This window comes from Xiphias gladius, chromosome 9, assembly GCF_016859285.1.
Source record: "Xiphias gladius isolate SHS-SW01 ecotype Sanya breed wild chromosome 9, ASM1685928v1, whole genome shotgun sequence".
Lineage (NCBI taxonomy): Eukaryota > Metazoa > Chordata > Actinopteri > Istiophoriformes > Xiphiidae > Xiphias > Xiphias gladius.
In genome coordinates, this window is record NC_053408.1 from 22,740,690 (window position 1) to 22,760,425 (window position 19,736).

The 19,736-nt window shown below is 38.4% G+C and overlaps 1 protein-coding gene across 1 annotated transcript in view; it reads left to right on the plus strand.

Moving 5' to 3' along the window:
• The first annotated feature begins 4,129 nt into the window (after window positions 1–4,129).
• The window catches only part of ipmkb (inositol polyphosphate multikinase b), a 30,162-nt gene continuing 14,555 nt past the window's right edge, over window positions 4,130–19,736 (plus strand). Inside the window, 4 exon segments of the mRNA XM_040135187.1 lie at window positions 4,130–5,476; window positions 14,493–14,578; window positions 17,762–17,858; window positions 18,650–18,822. Of these exon segments, the coding sequence (XP_039991121.1) occupies window positions 5,206–5,476; window positions 14,493–14,578; window positions 17,762–17,858; window positions 18,650–18,822 (627 nt within the window). The 5' untranslated portion in view covers window positions 4,130–5,205.

Below are 19,736 nucleotides of genomic sequence, written 5' to 3' on the forward strand. Positions count from 1 at the left end.
CAGACCTGCCTTCCTCTACTTTCCAACCAGAATTCCTCAGACTTTCCTCCTTGTGCCCGTCACCAATCGGCCCCTCATCTGCAAACACCTGTTCCTCATCCTCAATCAGCCCTGCACTACTTATTTCAGCCAGTTTTTTCAGCCTCGTGCGTGCATTTTCCTGTTGCCTGTTTACGTGGATACCTGCCAGCAATCTTGTACACCCATCTGACTGTAAGCCTGTTTTTTCACTTATTTAAAGATACTATACTGCCTCAGCCTGCCTGTAGGCTGTTGTCTACAGGCAGGCTGTTGTCTTTAAGCAAATCTTATATATTGGGAGGGGAGCCTACAGTATCAAAAGACACTATTCTGTGCATGCTGTAGACATGAGAGTGCATCCTACGTGAGGAAAAAAGCTGTCAAATTTTGTTGTGGGTGAAAAAAAACCCCACTGGAACAGCAGTATGTCTTTGCTGGGGACTCATTGTTCCTTAGATCCCTCTGCTGCACAAATGCCTTTTGATATTTCACACCCATTCAAGGTCCAGTGTCCCATAGATGATCCAGTGCCTACTGGAGCCACACTGCGCAGTGAATTCCTATTATTTTTCTCTTTTAAACCTTTTGAGGTTCACTGACTATACAACAAATCCAACTACCCACTGGCATCCCGCTTTTGCCTGTGTACCTCTGCTTATATTGCTCTCACGGTCTGCTGAGTTGTCACTACATTTCCACCAAAAGGCTGCGGAGATACTGCCAACCCTCTTTAAAGTCCCATTGGTTCCAGGAATCCTATCACTTTTTGAAGTTTTGGTGCTGGGCTCCTATTCCCTACTGGGGTTCCATACCTCTACCACTGTCAGTTGTTGTCATAGATCTTGGCGCAAAAACACCTTTCCCACTATTGACATTTTGACTCGTGAAACACAGGTGCAACTACAAGGCTAAAATTAATAAGGGGTATGTGGCATGGCACTCCCAGGGTACTGTTATACCGATATTGAAGGAAATGCACAGGGTTGAATAATAACATTATTATGCATTTTATAATATATTCCAGGTTATTGGAATGGCTTAATGAGACACTTATTGAATTTAATCATCATTAATATTACAAGATACACTTGTGCTTCTCATGCTATGACAAGTCAAAATGTCTACCCTAGTTAATTAGTTATAAAGTAACTAACAATGGTGTTATAACATATCTAACTATTGTGAGATCCAGAAGAACCCATCAGAGATTAAGAAAATTTCACTAAAAAGTACAGCACCTTAAATCATCATATAATGAGCAATAGAACATGAAATTTACTTCATTTTCAGTCTCACCTAAATCGCATAACAAACAAAATCTTATTTCTTCAGGGAGAGCAGTTAGAGACTTGTTGTTATAGCTGATGGTAATGTACCTAAACATAATTCTGCACACAGAGACGTTTGTATTCTATTTAAATTCTGCTTTACATTAGGCTCTACACCAAACAATATGCTCATAATTTAGGATTGTACCAAACATCATCAGACCATCTCACCACAAAAATTTGCGCTTAACATCATAAATATTACAACATGATCTGTTTTGAAAAATCAAAAATGAATTAATCATACAGGTTAAAAAAGATTAAAGATTGCACTGCACTAAACCAGGGATGTTCATAATAAATATCCCAATTGAACATCTTTGTAATGAGCAGCTGTTTAGGCATATTCAAAAGACTGTTTCTTAGTCAAATCATCTCACATTTATGTCTGATGTTTGAAGGTTCCCATCCAATTTTAACTCTGATTTCTAGGACTGGTAAGCTTGTGAACCCCTAAAAATGATAAAATTGATCTCTAATGAATGATATCAAAATTAATAAGTTCAAGGAACCCCCAAAGCCAGAATCTGACACAGGACACAAACAACAATTACGCCTTTGTGTATATGGAATCCTAGATCTTTACAGTTCGACTACCTGTTGAATAAACTAAAACACTAATACCCTCCTTTAAGATATTATACTGGGTGATATATGGCATTACTGTTGAAACAACACATAAAGTAACAGCATTCCTTGTAACTCTTTCCTGTCTGAAATGTAGTATTTGTTTATCCTGGTCTGCCACTAGTCTCCACTTCCTGCAACAATTAGCCACAAAATTAAGCACTCTCTGTAGATTTTTTATACTCTGCAAGTAAGATTGTCATAAGCATAACGTATTATACAGACAATCAAATCATCTAATTTAATCCCCAGGTTATAAGATTTGAAGAGCTAAATTATAAACAGAAGACAGTGTTGGTGACAATGAGTTGGTTTGCTTCACACCAACTTGTTGGGGAAACCATCCTGTTTCAGACTCAGTGACTTGACCACAAGCAACATGGGCTTGATAAAGAGATGATGGCACTATAACATTTTCCATCTACTACACCTAAAATTTACAATTTGTATTAAAGGTCTCTATTCAGAGCTGTAAATGTGAATATACAATCCTGGTTGAAATTAATGGCACCCATGAATTTTAAGAACAGAATTTTGAATATCTTCAAAAATAAATGCAAATTAACTAATTCTGTATAATCAACATATTTTTATAAAAATGTCCAAGGTTACTGAACAAAAGGAAAAAAAAACCTTGCATAATAGTGAAATAATACAAACACAAAATGTTCCCCAGACACAATTATTGGCACCCTTTAGTAATATTTGGCTGCAGAACGTTTGGCAACATTGACAGCCTCTAAACGTTTCTCGTAGCCATCTAAAAGCTTCTTGCACCTGTCTGCAGGTAGTTCTACCACTCTTCCTTTGCTTTACGTTCAAGCTCTTTTAAGTTTGCAGGAGTCCTTCTTGCAATGGCAGATTTCAGCTCTCTCCAAAGGTTTTCAATCGGATTTAGGTCAGGACTCATTGCTGGTGGTGCTGCTGGATGTGTGCTTTGGGTCGTTGTCTTGCTTAAAGAACCAAGACCTTCACCTCAAACCTAGTTTTCTGACACTGTGTAACACATTTCACTCTAAAATGCCCCGGTAATCTTCTGATTTCATCATTCCCCTTGATACATTCACTGCCTCCAGTGCCAGAGGCCTCCAAAGCCAATAGCTTTTCTGATGCTCTCAGGCAGCTCTCTTGTCTTTGCCATTGTGAAAAACAAAATGGAAACAATCCGCCCCCCTTTTTTTTATATACAGTCTTGTGGACACTGAAAATTAAACTCTGGTGAGTTTTATTTGTTTTTTATTTTGTTTAAGGAACTGATTTAAATTCATCAAAAGGGTGGCAATAATTGTGTCAAGTTTACATTTTATGCTTTTATTTCTTTAAATGAAATATATATTTTTTGTTGTTGTTGTTCAGTAACTTTGGACATTTTATTAAAATATTCTGATTATACAAAATTAGTTAAATTGCATTTATTTCTGAAGATATTCAAAATTCTGTTCTTAAAATTCATGGGTGCCAATAATTTCAACTAGGACTGTGTATAACTGATACATGCTCTAGTTTTTCTCAAGCCATTTCTCTCATTTACCAGCAAACCTATTCTTTTGAGATGATCTTCAAGTGATGAATACATTCATAGTACCGTTAAGGTTAATGTCTTTATAATTAAGTGGTAATTTGGGATCACTTATTATTTAGGGATATTTTTAATGACAGTCTTATACCACTGGGAAGGGATATGCTACTGGAAAAGCCACACTGTGAAAAAGCCAGTAGTTTCTAATAACATTTAAACTGAGTGAAGGATATATGTAGATATCCTTGAGCCCCTACTTTCGTTGCCTATTATTTGGTGCATGCTTTATATTTCACATAGGCTATTTCATGCTATCCATATTTATGTTTTTATGAATTGTAATGTTGCTCCTCATTTCTTTGTCTTTTGTATCTCGTAGTGCTGTTTTTAATGTGGATTATTAAAGTGCAGGCTATATGATCTCACAGGATAAGAATTGAATTTAATGGAAATACTGCTAAGAATTGATAAGTCACACATTTGTTTAGTCACATATTAAAGATATGAACAGTGAGGGGAAACTAAGCACACTATGGATCTTAATATCGATTTCACACATAAACATACTGGTGTCAAATGCAACTCAAGTAAAGGCATGTTTTGCGACAGTAATGGCAAATGTCGCAAACGTGTGGGAAGCTTTGGGCGTTGTCGTTACGTAGTGAGTTAGCCGCCTTCACTGACCTGAATATCTGTGGCTGAGGAGGACTCTACCGACTTCTTTTAATAACATGGACTTTAGGACGACAATGCCTAATTTTTGTGCTCATCTTCAACGGACAGGCCTTCGTCTTGAAGGCAGTTATACGGCAAATGTGATGGTCTGCTGAATTGCGACGCGAGGATGGACTCGTTTAGCAGCCTAATGGACAGTATCGATAAGTTATCAATTAAAATCTGGACTGAGTGGCCTCTTTATGTAATTTCGGGATTTTATTGTCTCAGTTCCCCCCGCCTGCTTCTGTATTGGTTGACTGGATCTGGATCACTCTTGACTTCGACGTAACATCAACATTACCGAGAGACAACAGTAGTACTTCTCGAGCGAGGAAGTGAAGCCGTGTCAGGCTAGCTGAACTCGATAAAGACAAGACCGGAGGTGGGGTGATTTTGCCCTAATAATAAATGCGCTACATATATTAGTTTTGACTTTGAATAAAGACGTTTGGGGCTGGACAGAGCAGTAAAAGGAACGTACAAAAGGACAGCCGACTCTTTAAAAATAGTAACAGAGTATTGCGTTTTTATTATTACCTGGTTACACAGCGCTGTCTATACCTGGCCGTTCGTTTTATTTTGGAAGCTGCAAGCGGAAATAGTTTTTAGTTTTGCTCTTTTTTATGCCTGGGAGGAAGGGGGATGTGGCCAGGATGTATTTATGCTGCTGTTCAAGATATGAAAACCATTGAATCGGCGCTGCTTCGGGAGCTCTGCTTCACCACCGGGCACAGCGGGGGTAACGACAGTGCTGTCTGCCGTCAACGTGGTCCTTGTTGGTGGTCGAAAACAGCGCACGCGACCAAGGCTTCTCTGCTGGATTCGTCTAAACTGGACCATTTCCATGAAGGCTTCTCAACCTCACGCCCAAACAATTTGTTGAATTTGTGTGCAGGGCTGTATTCTGCGCTTATGTAATACTAGTATGTGAATCAATACAGTCACACTGATATTTTTTATAATTCATTTATTTCTTCAATTTTCGACAAAAGGATGTGCTCGTTTTCCTCTTTTTTATTTTTGCAAATGTCAACAACTCAGCATTAAGTGGTGATGGAGTCCTCGCTAGCTCTCGGTAGACTGGAACTGACCCCCAGCTCAGCCGCTGTCGGGGTCAGCCTGACCCCGCGACTCTCCGGCAGCCCCCCCGCGAAAGAGAAGAGCGGACAGCGGCCTCTGGGGCCGCAAGGCCAGGCTCATCTGAACGGCTGCATCCCGCTGTCACATCAGGTGGCGGGTCATAAGTATGGAGTGGATAAAGTGGGTAAGTAAACTGGACAAGAGATCTTTTCCTGCAGATTGAGCTTCTGTAATAAAACACAACCTTTACTCAAAATGTTAAGACCTGGCGAATGAATGCTTTCTTGCCTATCACGCCTACATGTGACTGAGGACATTATGTGAATTGTTCGACCAAGTAGTCACCCAAGCAGTTTCTCATCAATATAAACACACAACTTCGTTCACACTGCTTGTGCCTGCCATCTATGGTGTGCTATCGGAAAAAGGTGGTGGGAAGATCAGTTAACCTATAAGTGAAAGACGAAATTAATTTTCACTAAGTTCTGTTTGCTAAGTGATGTTTCCTGAAACAAAGGGTGGATGACAAATATACAATTCAGAAAATGTCCTAGTCCTTGCTCTACCAAATATGTTTGCAGTAAGCAAGAACAGTAAATTGTGAGATTTTTAAGAGAAGTTTGACGAAGTGATTTTTCATACACGAGGGAGCAGCATACATATGAGGTAGGATTCATGCATCGTGGAAATGAAGTACAGTATCTTGCTCATTCTGAATAACAGCAACAACGAAACTACTAATCTACACCAACTACATCTTCATACATGGATCCTTACACTTAATCTGATCATACAGACATCTGTGGCTCTAATTTGTGCCCCTTTTTGGATTTATTACCATTGAGAATCCCTGCTCCATAGTCTTTTTCTGGTCTTCAGCAACACACACTCTCACTCATGCACACAGCACGCCTGACATCAAAGCCTCCACTGTGCATGATTAGGTGAGGTGTTGAGCTGAAGTGATACAGTCAGCAGCTGGTATAACAGTATAGTGTAAGATGGATGAGTCATTGTTGTTTAGTCAGTTATCTTGATGAATTAGAACTTCCTGGAAAACATGTCTTTATGTCGTGGGACAGACAGGACATTCTCAAGAGTTCTCTGCTGTCTGCAGTCAGCCACGATGCAGCCAAGAAAGACTTGTCCATTCACAAAACCTCTTTGGTCCAAGTATTCATGTTTTACCTGAGGCAGTAGTTTGCACATTCTTTGGTGTGATTAAAAGGGCAGAAGCTTACTTTCTTTGCATTTAGTTCATCTATATTCACCATGTTGACTTACAGGTCTACCAAAAATGTCACCTAAACCGGACACAGATAGATTCAGAACCGGTCTGCCTCTTCAGAATGGTGCACAAACGGAATCAACACACTATATAACATAATGTGGTTATTAGAAGCTTACTAATAAATATGATGGCAGCAGAACAACCACAGAACTGTGTGATAGTACTATTTACATGTTGAATTCAAAAGCTACTAGTTAATCCATCTGCTGATCATGAACTGTTAGAAAGTGATCTCAAGTGATCTGAATTATCATCATCCTGTATTGTCATGCAAGATAATATGGTAATAACTTTAACTTCTAAGTGTCAGTTTCAGACACACAAGTTAAAACAGATGTGTGTTGACCTTGTGTCATACTTCATGTTACCATCTATTTTACTAGTTCCTCAATAAAAACTGGGTGAAATTTAGTGACCACACAATGACTATCCTCCAGTAATATGACACTACAGGATCCCTCATTTTAGTGCTATTTCTACATGTCCACCATTATTTATGATACTTGAGCTCTGGTTTCAGGCTCATCTAAAATGTTCATTATCAGCTATAACAGTGTGAACACTGTAGAGCTGACATGATAAGTAAATCAATTGATTAGGTGATGAACAGAAAATTAAACAGCAACTATTTTGATGATTGAGTAATCATTAGTAATTTGTCAAGCAAAAAAACCTAGTTTCAGGTTTTCGAGTGTGAGGACTTGCTGCTTTTCTTGCCTTGTTCACAGTAAATTGAATGTCTTTGGGCTTTGGACAGTTAGTCAGACAAAACAAGCAATTTGAAGATGTCATTTTGGGCTTGAAGAGTTTGCCTAGGACTTTTTGTTTTGTTTTGTATTGACCAAGTTAACTGAACTACAGGTGTGAAAGAGACCTGAGATATGGTTTGTGACATCAGAGAACGAGTGGACAGGTTGAAGATACGTTTAAATGAAAGGAAAGAGCAGGAATTCTTTTGTTTCTTATCATTATAATATGCATTGTTATATAGTTAGACCAAGAAGTCCATTGAGTAAAGTGGGCTTGCATCGATTCGACCTTTTCTTTCCTGATACAGTTTCGATACCTCAACTCTGTTTTTCCCAAATTTAAAATCTGTGTTGCTCACTGTGTGGAACTCGCTGGAAGCATTATTAGAAGACTCACTTGACCTGGGTTCAAATGATCCAATACTGTACCTGAGTTCTTCTTATCAATGCCTACCACTAATGAAGTAGTCGAACAAAAGAAAATTAATATGCAATAATTCATTTATTATGTAAAATTGCTAAAAAATTCTCAGGCTAAAGCTTCTCGGTTGTGAGGAATTTCTGTTTGTCTATGTTTTATATCATTGTAAGCTGAATATCTTTGGGTTTTGGACTTTTGTTCGGACAAAACAAGACAATCGAAGAACTCAGATGGGCATTTTTCAGTCTGTTCTTACTTTCCATAAAGTAAATGATTAATAAATTTAAAACAATACTTGATAGATTAATCAGTAATGAAAATAACCATTAGTTGGAGCCCTACACCTAACGTTGTTCCAGAACTCCAGTGGTTAATATGAAGAATTGTTTTTTTTTTTCTTTTTAAAGTGTCTTTTAAAGCTGGTGTCTATGTTTTTGCATAATATTACATATTACATGTTACATCCTGGAAAATTACAGTTGACAGCTTTAAATGTGTGTGGACTCATATACTGTACGATCTCTTTAATAAAGCAATTTAATTTTGCTTAACAGAAAGTAAGCAAGGAAACTAAGTTGGTGCCATAAAACCAGCTTCGACTTTTATCATTTACAAAGTTCACGTTAAAGGAATTAAGAAAGTATACATTTTGTAAACCATCTAAATTTGTGGGGAAGATGTGATGATGATTTGAGAGCGTGTCCTCTCTGTCGGCAGTGTCCGCTCCCAAATGGAAGTAGAAAGAGGCATTCAGTGAAGCAATGATAAAATATATTTGACAGTAATGTGGAATGATCTTATCTTAGTCCTTCCTTGGGCTTCCAAGTGAATAATCATTAACATGGGCCTCATAAGTTAAACAGAGGGGTATTGACACAGTATTGAGACAACCAGTCTTCACAACAGTCGTAGAAGAAGCACTGGAATGCTGTTCAGCTTGTACTGCTGATGACTGAAAATGATCCTGCTCACTCCTCCTACTGTTACCCTAGGCCTCCAGTCTCCTTCTCCAGCATAGTTCTTTGTTTAAATTTGAGTTAGTGACGGGCAGTTATTTGCCACTTGTGCAGTGCCCGTTGAAAATGTGCCTGTCAGTAGCTGTTGGGTGTAATGGGTTATGTTTCCAAACTCACGAAGCAACATTCACAGTTTATTTGACATTCTTATTTATGGCATTGATCTGTGTTTGTTTTTCTTCACGTCAACTAACATGTAGAAAAAAACTGTCCATGTCGACACCGGACTTCCTTGGGTCCTAAACATTACACCCGCCAAGTTTGAAGTTGATCAGAAAATTAAACAGACAGACAGAGATTTCAATATCTATAAGTAGAATGAAGGACTGTAAGTATTTTTTTGCCTGACCACTGATTGAAGCAGGTGGTTTTATTGATTATTTCAGTGTCTCTAATACAACTGATCTGATGCAGTCTTTGGTTTTACTGAAGAATCTCTGTGGATCATAGTTGCTCATCCCCTTTCTAGATCCAGAGGGGATCAGAATTGTTTGACTGTTTGGTTCTTAAACAGGAAATGTGTAGTTAAATGTCTGCTGTTAACTAGCCAGGTTCACAGAAACAAACTTGATTTCAGATGCATTAAATTCTGTTGGTGCAGTGAACAGTAGCTTATTGTAGATATATTGGTCTCTGTGTATATGTTCACCGATAAGTAGTAGCAGGAGAGAAATGCCCCAGATATGTTTGAAATAATTTTGCAACAGCGCCACCATTACATTGTCAATAAGATAGCATTGACAAGTTGATTTTATCAGCACTAAAATGTCTGATACTCACTCTTCACTATCCTGGGCACATGTTTAAAAAAAAAAAAAAGAAAAAAGACTAATGGATCGATATCAAGTTTTTTTGTTTATACATATATGTCAAAAAAATTTCTACTAGCTGATATATTATGCTCCTGTATATTGATAACATTATCAGCTGGGCTATAATGGCTAATGTAATTTGTCAAGCATAGACACTCTTTTGGGTGTTAGCTCAGAGTCTCTTTGGATTTGTAATTGGTGATAACTACTGTCAGTGGGTTATCAACTGGCTGAGTTAACTTTGGGTGTTTGAATCCTGCTCTGACTGTGTTCACATAAAAGATGACAAGCCAATCACGTGCAGCATCATTAGAACCATGACTGGAGTACTTCATACTGTATATATGTCGTTTAAATATGGATGACATTTTCAACATGTTTGCCAGTGACATTTTTTTTTTTTTTTTTTTCTTCAAAGGATGCCAGAGCAGAGAGCAAAAGAAATTAATGCCTGATGAGGTCTAGGTGACTGATGTGTTGGATTTATTTACTGAGAAAATCAACTGTTTGTGGAATATTTTCTAATAAAAGGTGACAGTGGTCACACTTTTTTATTTGAAGTGATCTGATTGTTCAGTAATCGCACTGCTTGCAAGTTTCAATCTGACCCTCTCAAGTTAATCAGCTCCGGAGCAGGTTAGCCATGCACCATGGGTGTCCAAGGTGCTTTACCTGGGGTAACAGTGAGCCAGCTTTGTGATGGGTGAAACCAACAGATAGCTGGGTTTAACTAATCTTGCTTTGTAATACAGGCCCCTCCACTTTATTGTATTATCATTCCATGTGCATTAATGTGTGTATAACTTAGAGATGGTGATGGAAGCACAGTAGATCCAATCCAAAATGTGCCACTGAAAGGTGTTTAAAGAATCATATTTCCAGTTACTATGAATATGGAACCATTGCCAATTTAGGTTAAAATTCATAACTGTTTATTCGTGCTCAACCGGAACAGTTAGTTGATAGAAGATTTTTAATTTCAGTCACAGACACTTCACATGACAGATAGGTGCTGTTTAAACACAAAAATATCACATTTTTAGTGGGTTCTATAGTAAAAAAGAGGAGAATGCTTATATATTTGGTTTTGAATGTATCTAAGGTTGTCCCTTGAATTCTCTGGCAACCCCCTGTCGGTTTCAAAAAGTTGGGTTTGATAAGAAAGAAGAAAGGGTTATGAAACTCACTTTCACAATAGCTCTGTTGGTGTGTGTGCGCATGTGTGCCTAGATCATAATGTAGTTACAGTGTATGATGCAAGACAGAAAAGCCAAGGTGAAAGTCCAGCAGACCTCACCTGTCAGCTGCTCCTTGTTGTTTCTTCATGTTAAAGGCAGGGCAGGTCTCAAAAACTATTTGAGGTTCAATTATCACTTTACCATCAATTTAATTGTCTAATGTTAGACTTAGATATTTAGGATAAACCTGTACACACACCATCACATACTGGGCATAGTATATCTTCCTTTTTTTCTTTTGACCTCCACTTTTTTCTTTCTGTTTCTCTTTCACAACACCATTTCATCTATCAAGACCAGTGTCTGAAGTCAGCTGACTGTCTGTGTTCGTAGGTGTGATAGTAAGCCGTTTAGTCACGTACACAAATGACACATTTCTAAGCCTGACTAAGTGGAAAAACTCGTTGTCTGATATTTTCGCCGCCTGACAGACTCAGTGGTTGGCTGAGAAATATAATAGATAATAGAAACACCTGTCCATATGACGCAATACATTTCAACAGCAGCACAAACTACATCCTTCAAAATGATCACTCTCTCTAAAACAGTCTCAAGTAAAACTGAACATTAGAACCTTCATGAAAGAGGATTTATTGCAGGATTGTCGTATTAGACTGCATTAGTTTTAGCTAGGTATACCTAATAAATTGATAGAGTGTATATAATTATATAACGCTGAAAAAAATGGCCATTCTGCATTTTGAGAACTTTAACTTTTAATATGCAAGTATATTTTTCTAATAATTTTTAAATTAAGTTATGAATTCTGGAGTTTTACTTGTGTAATGTGTTTGTACAGCTTTAACTTGTAATAGAGCTATTTTTATATAAGCAAAATATTTGAACAATTATTTCACCACTGTACCTATAAACCAGTATGAAAATGTAATGTAGCTAGAATAGTGGTTGTCTGCACAGCTATGTTCAGTTTTGAGTTGTCTCTCATGCATTGGGCAGAACACATGCACTTCTATTTTAATCAGTCCAGCTGTCTACAGAGGCCTTGAACCAGACTGCATTTCACTCGTGCTGTATGCATGTAACCGTGACTTGAGGTCTGCTTTTATGCCTAGAGTCTATGTTCTTCCATTTTAAAAATGCAAGTAAAGCGATTGTATATTGGTCTCTGAGCGCTGTCAAACACGGGTGACCTACGCTCAACACTGCCTGAACACATCCTGTGTAGACACAGATGGAGCACCCAAGCTGCTGCTCTACTAATGTGCTGCTTTCACTACACTTTCAGGGTGGATATGGTGTTACATTTATTTGCTACTGACATTGTGTGGATTGGACTGATGGTGGATAGTGTAGTGCTTATGAGCTGCTGTAATGTTTGTTATGGTGTAGATACATAGTTACACACTAACTATGTAGTTTGATTTTTTTGCAAGTTTGATTTTTTTTTTTTTTTTTTTTTTTTTTTTTTTTTTTTTGCTGTTTTTTGAAGCAGTGCGACAGTAGCTGTGGAGTGAAGGGATAACACTGCCTCCCGCTACATCTCAGGATTGAGACTCTGACCTTACAGACCCAGGACAGATGCCCACCCTCAGGCTCACATCACTATCCCATCCCCTCCCTTTTGTGCTGGTTGTTTTTACATGTGTTTGGAGATTTTGCATATTGTTTTGTATTTGTGTGCGTGCGTGTGTGTTTGTTTGTACATCTTTGTGTTCTTGGGAGAATCTAGAGATCAGCCAAGGAGCAAACTAATCCTCTCCACGGCAGGTTCATTCAGTCCATATGTAATCAGTTGTGGTCAGCATGTGATGATGTAACAGACTCATCATCTTTCTTTCTACACTTGAAATAGGCTTGCAAAGGGAGCTTTATTTACAGGTAACCTTAAATTATTCTCCCACTTAAAATTTAACTTAATGCTAAAACACAACACAAATCAAATTAGTTTGACTAGTTTGAAATTAGTTTTTATTTCACAAACTAGTTAGCAACTTACTGTGAAGACACTGCTTGACTCCACACCACCGTCTGCTCAGCTGTGATGCTACTTTGCTACTCGTGCTGCTAAACAGTGGTGTCGGAGCACACTCTGTTGGACAAACTATGGGATAACGCAAATTCTAAATTACCCCAAATATCTTTTTCTGCATTATGATCTGTAAAAAAGTTTTCATATTGGTGCTTATCAGATATGAAAACTATATAGGCTTAAAAAACTACATTACAGTCTACAGTCTACTACACTTAGTAGAGCGCGTACCTCCCACAAGGTGAAAAATGCCCCATCTCGCAATGTGAAGGATAGTGAAAGAAAAAAATTCTTGGATCCGCCCCTTTAACCATATCTTCCCCAAAATGTAACGAGTTCTTCCCTGGCCCATAACCCCATCCTTCCACCAAGTTTGGTTGCAAATCGGTTCAGTAGTTTTTAGTAGTAATCCTGCTGATAAACAAACCAACAAACAGACACGGGTGAAAATATAACCTCCTTGGCAGAGGTAATAATGACTTAACCAATTAATTGATAATCAAAACTTGCTGATTAATTTTCTGTCTATTGACAGAAATAATAACCTAATAAACTGTAATTTAGACAGACAAAAGCACTTTGGGAAAAATACAGCCCCCGCAATCATTCCAGTGTGATACAGTGCAATTGTTGATGCAGTGATTGAGCAAATAACACAAAGTTGTCTGGCAAAAAAAGTTGAACCTTTTACTGCAATGCAACGTCATCCAACAACATAGTGTAGTAAAATTCTGTCTCATAGTATTTGAAAACACTGTGTAGTATTTTGGTGTCTGATAAGGCCTCAGGCTCGGGCTCTTTTACTCAAACTGGCCCTCCTGGATTGTGTTTGGTCATCTCAACAGGGCCTGAAAGAACACGACTCAGTCCCTTGAATTTGAACTCCCAGTAACTCCTAAAAGGTTGCAACACATCTGGCGCTCTGCTGTGGGCGGGCGGAGATGGAAACTCTTTGTTGGTCAGGACTAATTTCCTACTCTGAGATACTAAGATAGATATTTACATGTTCATAAATCAGATTAAATGAATGAACAAAGAGCGATGTTTATCAGCTGGCGTAAACGTGGCGTGAGTGTTGGGTAATGAGGGTAGAGTGAAGTTTCTCATTGACAGCTTATGGAGACCTACAGTATTTCATTGTCCTTTCTATAGTAAGGGCACAGTCCCTCGTGCTGATCTCTCTTTCTCTCATTATTTTTCTCTCAGTGGCAAATATGTTAATTAATGTCATCGCAGCATCTACTTCCTACTCTCTGTGTTTTCATGTTCTTCCGCCTCCTCTTAGTGCTAGTTTTCTCCTCCCTCTATATAGCTGCTATCTAAGCTATATATTTGGATGATTAATGTCAGTGTGTGTCATTCAGTATATAACATTAACCTCAGTGTTGAAGGCACAGAACACAGTGAACTGTTTGTGGTTAAATGGACAATGTTTTTCATTTGCAGTGATTTAGTTCTTTATCAGCTGTTGATGAACATGAAACTGAGGTGTCAGAAAATCATCATTTTACTGTACCTCAGTACCGTAGCACTGATATGCTGAAACAAGGGTTGGATACAGATGACTGGGTCCTCCTGTCAGCTGTTACTTATAATCTTCCCTGCTCCAACCTGCATCCTTGCATTGCTGAACTTTGCCTTGCTTTGCTTTGATTTTCAATGCCATCTTTGTGTCTGTTGCAGGTATTTTGCAGCATCCAGATGGAACAGTCCTGAAGCAGCTTCAGCCTCCACCAAGAGGTCCACGAGAGAAGCAGTTTTACAGCATGGTAATAACATCTTTGAAATATACTAATCCTCATTATTTTCAGTTTGATTGTCTTTATAAATAGAAAATTAAGTCCATATATTTATAGATTCATTATTTTTGAATAAATTGTTTAAAATCTGATTTTTAAAAAAAATTCAAACTCAGCTCAACTCAAACTGTGTAGTTGAAAATCTGATCATAATCATACGATTTCCAGAAGAAACATTTTGTAGTTACTAAATTTCTTTAGTGCAGACATAAGCTGACTGAGGTGTCACCACAACACAAAATCCAGTGGAATTTCAGTGCAGACCAGTCAAGCTTTTAAAAAAAGAAAAACCTCTGCGTTTAAAAAAAGAAAAAAGGAAAAAAAAGGAAAACAATTAGCCTTAAATATAATTTAATACCACAATTAGTTTTGATCACATAACTAGATGATAAGATTTAGTTATTATTAAAACTTCTGTGATTATTTTCATTATTGTTTATATGTTGATTTTTGTTTTGTTTTGTTATTTTATCTGTTAAACATCAAGAAATAGTTAAAAATGTCCAAAGCGACATCTTCGATTGTCTTGTTTTGTTTTGACACACACTTAAAAATCCAAAGATACAGTTACATAAAGTTACAATGACATAGAACAGAAAATACCTACATCTGAGGAATTTTTATTTGATGAATGACCTCAATCATCATCAATTGACTTGTGTAATATGCCTTGATACATTGTTACACCTGTACTCTTAAGCAGGAATGGAATAGACTTGTGTAAGGTCCCTCACCCCGTATTTAGAGGTATAGATATGTTTGTATGAGCATTTACGTCTATCATGAGTCAGATACCGACTTGTTCAATACACCTTCCAATACACTTGCTTTGCTTTTACAGCACATCAGCACATACAGGACAATGAACACTGCATACCAAGCAAAGACTGATTATCAGTTTACAGATGTTTGTCTGCTGCTGATATTTGATGTATTGCACATGAATCTCATGAATCTGTATCGTAACCAAGTCTGAACAAGTATAAATGATCTAAGACATGCAGACCAAAAATAAAAACACAGAGTATACAACAACAGTGAGTAACCCCCCGATCATTATCACTGAAATGTTAAGTGATTCAAAACTGTCCTCGTACAGTAACTGTATTATTTTCAAGTTGAAGTGTATGGTATTTGATCTTATGTGTATTTAAAAACAAACAGGTTATTATAGACTACTCTGAAAATACTGGCCCCCAAAGTACAACCTCAGTGCATTTCTAAAAAGACTAAATGCATGAACAAGGTTATAAAAGAACCTATGTCTAATGCAACACAGCTCCACGTGGTAAGGACCTGCCTGAACAATAAGAAACCAGATTGTGAGACCTCATAAAGATTCAATATCATTTAAATTTTCAGCGCCAAATCATAACAGATGTTATCTCAAGGCACTTTTCATATAGAGCAGGTCTCTTTATAGTTATATTTACAGAGACCTAATATTTCCCCATCAGCAAGCACTTGGCAACAGTGGCAAGGAAAAACTCCCTTTTAAAAGGTAGAAACCTTGAACAGAACCCGGCTCATGGTGGGGGCCGTCTGCCCCGACTGCCTGGGTTGAGAGAGGGGGGGGCATAGCACAGTGCAGGTACAACATAAAGATGTATAACGGTAATGAGACTAATAATAAAATTAATAATTATAATAATAGGGTGAATAATAATACTAATAAAACTAAAATAATAATAAATGATAATCATAATATTTGAAGCAGGATCATGGGGGCAGTAGGTGGTTTGCAGCTAGAGATCCAGACTCTGCAGCTCCAGGGGCAGAAATACCTGCGTACAGATGGAGAAGAAGAGGAGGACAGAGGACAGCGGTGCAACTCAAAAAGGATAGTTTTAAGCCTACTATTAAATGTGGAGAGGGTGTCGGCCTACCAGACCAAAACTGGAAGATGGTTCCACAGTAGAGGAGTCTGATAACTGAAGGCTCTGCCTCCCGTTTTACTTCTGGAGACTCTAGGAACCACAAGTAAGCCTGTTTTCTGGGAGCACAGTGTTCTAGTGGGGTAATAGGTACTATGAGCTCTTTCAGATATGATGGTGCCTGACTATTAACGGCTTTGTAGGTGAGGAAGAGGATTTTAAATTCTATTCTGGATTCTAGAATCCTCCCTCTGGCTGGTATCCATGCCCAGGAAGATTGAATCTGTCGTCAAAAATAAAGGCAGACTTACAAAATAAAAATATAAGAGAATCCAATCTCACTAATGGACGGACTGGCTTTTGTTGCAGTTGGTTCTTAAATATGGACCTTTCATTATAGTTTAATTAATCAGATAATTCTGTTTTTCAAATGAATTGACTTAATTCTTAACTAAAATGGGACTTAAATGGACAGGATTTGTAATTACTTTACATTTAGTCATCTTGACCAGGGATGCACTAAGTTTTGTTCTATACTGTAGTTATAAAGAGAAAACTGGATATGGTCAACGACGTGACCTGTGACCATGGCAGAATAAGCCGACTGTGAAAACAAATTTCCCTTCGGGACAATAATAACAATCCGTCTATCAAAGCTGGTGTAAATGATGGAAGGACGGATGGAAATGTAAATTCCTAATAATAAGTATAAATATCAGATATTCCAAATTGGTCCATCTAATCACATACGGACATGTGTCGTTTGCTTTAGAGCTTAGCAGTGCTGTCAGTCTCAGCAACTAAGCAACTCTCACACGAATGAGTCATGGCATCATGTCCGCCTGTCTCTTGACCAAACCAATCAAACTCAATCCCAGTCACCAACACATCACACACTGACCCAGCATCCTGCACAGGACTAGAAGTCTAGTCACAGTTGGAAGAAAAACATTATTGAGCTGTCCTAAAAACCAGTAAGCAATATATTTGAAGATGTACTGCTTTATTTTATGTATTTATATTTGCCCTATCCTATTTAGAATAACAGAACATATTTATCAATATGGGCTGTTATAATACTGTATGTTGTGCTGAACCTTTACCATTTTGAAGCTAATCAATTCTAGTTGTACAGTTTCCATCCTTGCAACTGTCCAAAAAGTAAGCATTAGATTAAACCAAACTGAAAATAATATTATTTGCAGCCCTAGATCAAATATACAGTATTTACCTATATTTACAGTGTAGTATGATGATGATACATATATGTGTTTCCCAGGTGTATGCAGAGGACTGCTGTGATCCATGTCTCTTGGAGCTCCACAACCACCTTCCCAAGTACTACGGCACCTGGTCCTCTCCTGACAGCCCCAGTGGTAAGAGACTGTGTGAAGCTACTTTGTCTCTCTCAGACCAGATCTGTTGATAACGAGAGGTAGATAGGTTTGTTGCAGCCAAAGGCTTATTGACAAGCACGAAATACATGCAGGTTATATGAATATACCAAAAAATCTGATAACATAAACAAATGATCTTGATAGATATTCCTTACGATTTTTTTTGACACCAGTTGTGACCAAGATGAATACTGAGTGGGACACTTAACAAAGTAAAAATCAACTATATCAGCGCTTTCTGGTGGACAAACTCTGTGATGGAGACACTTTCTAAGTGACTACAACCTAGTTTAGCATTTGTCTACTGACATTTCTTATTAGCTACAATAAGATAACATCAAACAATATATCTGTGTGGCTGATTTATTGGTCTAGTTCTACTGGTAATCTCTCTGAACCAGTGTATGCTGGGATAGGTCCAACCCCCTGCATTTCTCAATAGGACAAGTGGATATAACCCCAACAGTTTCACTTGAAGGAAAGATATTGGTGCAATATGAACAAAAAAAACCCCAAATATCACGCACTGATGTTATTTCTTCTAAATGATTCTTATTATTCCTCTGAATATTTGTGATATTTATATGGTATGAGCTGCAAACTGTTCTCTCAAACATCTGATGATGAAAAAAAAAAAAAACACAGACATGGAACAACTTAGTAAGAACCTCCATCATATAAGAAACATGTTATGGGCAATATTGACTGTTCAGCTTCATTTTTTATTCATCACATTAATCGTCACTATTGTATATGTGCCACTTACTCAGACCTTTACCTGAAGTTGGAGGATGTGACTCGTCGCTTCGTCAAGCCGTGCATCATGGATGTGAAGCTGGGCCAGCGGAGCTACGATCCGTTCGCCTCACAGGAGAAGCGGGAACAGCAGATCAGAAAATACCCACTGATGGAGGAGATCGGCTTCCTTGTCCTCGGCATGAGGGTGAGTTTGACCTGTTGTGCTGCTGTGGTGGATCTTTAATCCACCAATGTAATGATTTCAAAACTCTGAGTGGGGTTTGTATAATGTTTTTCTAAGGCAGTCCATCAGTCTTGTGCATGTAAACAAGCTTTTCATCCTGTTTCATCAATACTACGTGTTGCATTTAGAGATGTCCGGAGCTAAAATAAAGCCGATCAAATTCTGATCCCGTGTTTACTGTACTGTACTTTAGTGGCGTGTTCTACATTTGCCCTCCTACCAGTTGGATGTGCCCAGAAAACCTCCAATTGAAGGCACCTAGGAGTGATCCTGATCAGGTGCCCGAACCACCTAAACTGGGTCCTTTCAACGCAAAGGAGCAGCGGGTCTGCTCCAAGCTCCCTCCACATGTCTGAGCTCCTTACCCAACCTATAATCCATGACTGCAGCTGCAGTCACAGTCACAGTTGCCCTGTCGCAGGAGGTAGAGCCGGTCGTCCACTAACCAGGTCGGCGGTTCGATCCCCAGCTACTCCAGTCCGCATGTCGCAGTGTCCTTGGGCAAGATACTGAACCCCAAATTGCCCCCGATGTATCAACAGTGTGTATGTATAGAAAGCGCTGTATGCATTGAAAAAAGCCCTGAATGAACGTTTATGTGAATGGGTGAACTCGGCATGTAGTGTACAGCGTTTTGAGTAGTGGATAAGACTAGAAAAAAGCAATATATGTGCAGTCCATTTACCTGTCAATCTCATGGAGCGTGAGATTGACAGGTGCGAGCACTGCTTCTGGCCTGCAAGAGCTCATCTGCTTCTTCAGGAGACCCTGGGCCAACCATGCCTGAAAGGCCGCCTTCTTCAGCTTGTACTTGTCCACCAGTGGTTTCTCAGGTTTTTTAAAAACAGAACCTTAAGCTATCCATTAACTATTTG